Source organism: Plasmodium relictum, assembly GCF_900005765.1.
Source record: "Plasmodium relictum strain SGS1 genome assembly, contig: PRELSG_99_v1_5, whole genome shotgun sequence".
Taxonomy (NCBI): Eukaryota; Apicomplexa; class Aconoidasida; order Haemosporida; family Plasmodiidae; genus Plasmodium; species Plasmodium relictum.
This window is the reverse complement of record NW_021628803.1, coordinates 5,626-8,703: the sequence shown is the minus strand read 5'-3', so window position 1 is coordinate 8,703 and position 3,078 is coordinate 5,626. Positions and strand designations below refer to the sequence as shown.

At 25.0% G+C, this 3,078-nt stretch overlaps 1 protein-coding gene across 1 annotated transcript; it reads right to left on the bottom strand.

Annotated features, from left to right (window-relative positions):
- Position 1: 1 nt before the first annotated feature.
- Positions 2–2,647, bottom strand: PRELSG_9901000 (surface-associated interspersed protein (SURFIN); the record flags this gene model as incomplete). Its single annotated transcript, XM_028677590.1, has 2 exons — positions 2–1,687; positions 1,817–2,647. Coding segments are annotated over 2 exons (2,517 nt in total), but the record flags the coding sequence as incomplete, so codon positions are not given.
- Positions 2,648–3,078: the final 431 nt, after the last annotated feature.

Sequence of the window (3,078 nt, the reverse complement as noted above, 5' to 3'; positions counted from 1 at the left end):
TAATCTTTTGCTTTTGTAACATGGGATTTTCAATTCTTTCTTCATTAACTCTTAATAAGTTTTCTTTATTCACTTCTTCCATATATTTCCTTTCATTATTCATCCATTCCTGCTTCAATTCAATAAAACATTTTTCTTTTTTAAATTTCTCCAATTCCTCTTTTTTTTTTTTTAATGTAATGTTTTTCATTATTTCTTCTTCTATTTCTAATAGTTCTTTTTCATTTGAATTATCCTGTAATTTTAATTCTCCTATGCATATTTTAAAAAATTCTTTTTTGTTCCTTATCCATTCCTCTTTTTTGCATTCATCTAATACCATCATGTGTATCTCTATCTTTAATCTAGATAATAATTCATTTTTGTTTGAATCCTTAAATGCTTTATCCTTCTCCTCTATATCTATTCTTATTTTTTCTCTATATATTGCTTCCACATTTTTTTTCATTTCTTCTTCTGTTTCATATTCTACTAACAATTGTTTTAACAATTCTTCGTCATCAAAAGTATGCAACTTATTTTGCTTTTGTATCCATTTCTTCCATATTATTTTTTGTTTCTCTAGCATGGGGTTAATTGTTCCCTTTTTTGTGCCTTTCATCATCTCTTCTTTTTCTATTAATTCTATAGATTCATTTACCTCTTTTTTCCATTCTTTCTTCAAATTTTTAAACCAAGGTTCCTTTTTCCATTTTTCTATCAACTTACTATTCCATTCTGTCCATATTTTCCATAAAGGCTTTTCTTCCAAAAAAATACTAGTAATTTTTTCTTGATCTGTTTCCACTAGCATGTCTCTGTTAATTACATTCGGATATATATCTTTTTCTTTGAATTCTTCTAAACAAATGTTTAGAAATTCTCTTCTATTCAATTCCCACTCCTCTTTTTGACACTCCTCTAATATTATCATATGTATTTCAATTACAGTCTTCCATTTCCATATTTTCCTTTTTCCTACAACATTTCTTTTTGCTTCTATATTTCCTTCATTTTGTTCTATTTTTTCACTTTTTTCCTTATTTTCATTTTCACTAGAATCTTCTTTGCAATATGTTTCATTATGTTCTTCTACTTTTTCTTTATGTTCAATATTTTTTGATTCTTCTTTTCCATATCTTTCATCTTGTTCTACATCTTCTATTTCTTCTTTATGTTCATTTTCTTTAGATTTTTCCTTTCCAAATATTTCATTTTGCACTAATTTTTCTATTTTTTCTTTATGTTCAATTTTTTTGGATTCTCCTCTTTCATATTTTTCATCTTGTTCTACTTCTATTTTTTCATTTGTTCCTTTATGTTCAATTTTTTTGGATTCTCCTCTTCCATATCTCTCATTTTGCTCTACTTCTATTTTTTCACTTTTTCCCTTATGTTCAATTTTTTTAGATTCTTCTCTTTCATATCTTTCATTTTGTTCTATATTTTCTATTTTTTCTTTATGTTCATTTTCTTTAAGTTTTTGGTCATATCTTTCATTTACATTAATTTCTTTTTCTAATGTAATTTCACATATAAAGTTATTTGTCTTGTTATATGTTCCAAGGTTTTTCATATTACTTTCTAATTTTTCATAGGGGAATTCTGGAAATCTTGATGCTCTATGTATCTGTATTTTTTTCCTTTTTTTCTGTTTTTTTTTTTTCCTTGATTTTCTATTACCAAGCCATGATCCAATGGGAGTACACTATTATATTAATAGAAAATTTAAAATTAGTAAAATATATTTTTTTTTATTCTAATTATATTTTAAGTGAAATAAAAAAGTAAAATGAATACAAAATATTTGCTTATTTATATGATAATTTGGTCTTACTTTATATAAAAAGATCAAAAGAATAAGAATTCCAAAAAGTGATCCGAATCCAATTGAAAGAGGAATAATAACAGGTGTAGTTGTAATACCAGGCGTAGTTCCTGTAGGCTTAGTTATGACAGAATTAGTTGGGGATATATTTTTATAATCTATACTTTCAACAGGTGAAGGCAGAGTAGGTGAAATGCTATTCGTGTTATTTAACGCATTATTATTTATGTAACCTACAGCTATATTAGAGCTAACACTATGATCAGACAAAATAGAAGCATTTAAAGTAGAAATAATAGTAGTAGATGCAGATACAGGTGCTGATGTAGATATAGATACATTTGAAGGTGATGATGCAGATTTTTGTTGAGATAAAATAACTGGTGAAGGTGAGAGTGGAGGTTTAAATGTACTTAAAGATAGGGACTTGGGGTTTTTTGTATCTATGCTTGTAGTTGCAGATATTATAGGTTTGATGGTATCCGCATTTAAATTCTTAGAAATTGAAGTTCTGTTACATGGGTGTCCGGGCCTCTCTTTTATTACGTCAATTATATGTGCTTCAATTTGAGACCATGCGTCACTACATTTGTACTTAGACTCTCCTTGAACATTTAGTGAATCACATTTTTCATCCATAAACTCTTGTTTTTTTTTATCTGCATAGGTATTGAAGTCTTCACAAATATCTCTTCTTTTATCCGAATCTTTTTCTATATAAGCATCATTAAGTTTAAAATCAATCTGACTAGTAACATTTTTCTTCCAATTGTCATATTGAAGTCCATATGTTGAAGTATTTCTAGTTTTTCTTTTCCTGAATTCTTTTTTAGCACTCATTCAATTATGAATTGTAATTATACATGTATATATTATTTAGTTTAAATAAATGATTTAATAAAATAAATATATGTATTCATAAAATCTCTCAAATGCTAATTTTATACTATATTAAAAAAATACTATAGCATTAAAATTATATCAACAAAAATGATAATATTAGTGAAAATTGTAAAATTATTTTTCTTTTTGTATAGAATTCTTTTAAATTTTTTACATTTAAATTAGATAAATTTGTTAATGTATTAATTCTTTTAATGATTATTATAATATCATTAATTATACTAACATGTTTTATATTAAATTGTTATATTTTCTAAAAATAAATATTTCATAATAAAAAGTTGTATATAATATATTTTTCAGGGTAATTTACAACAGTAAAGTTATATTTAGGTGAAATTAATATTTCTTAGAAGATAATAAAATAA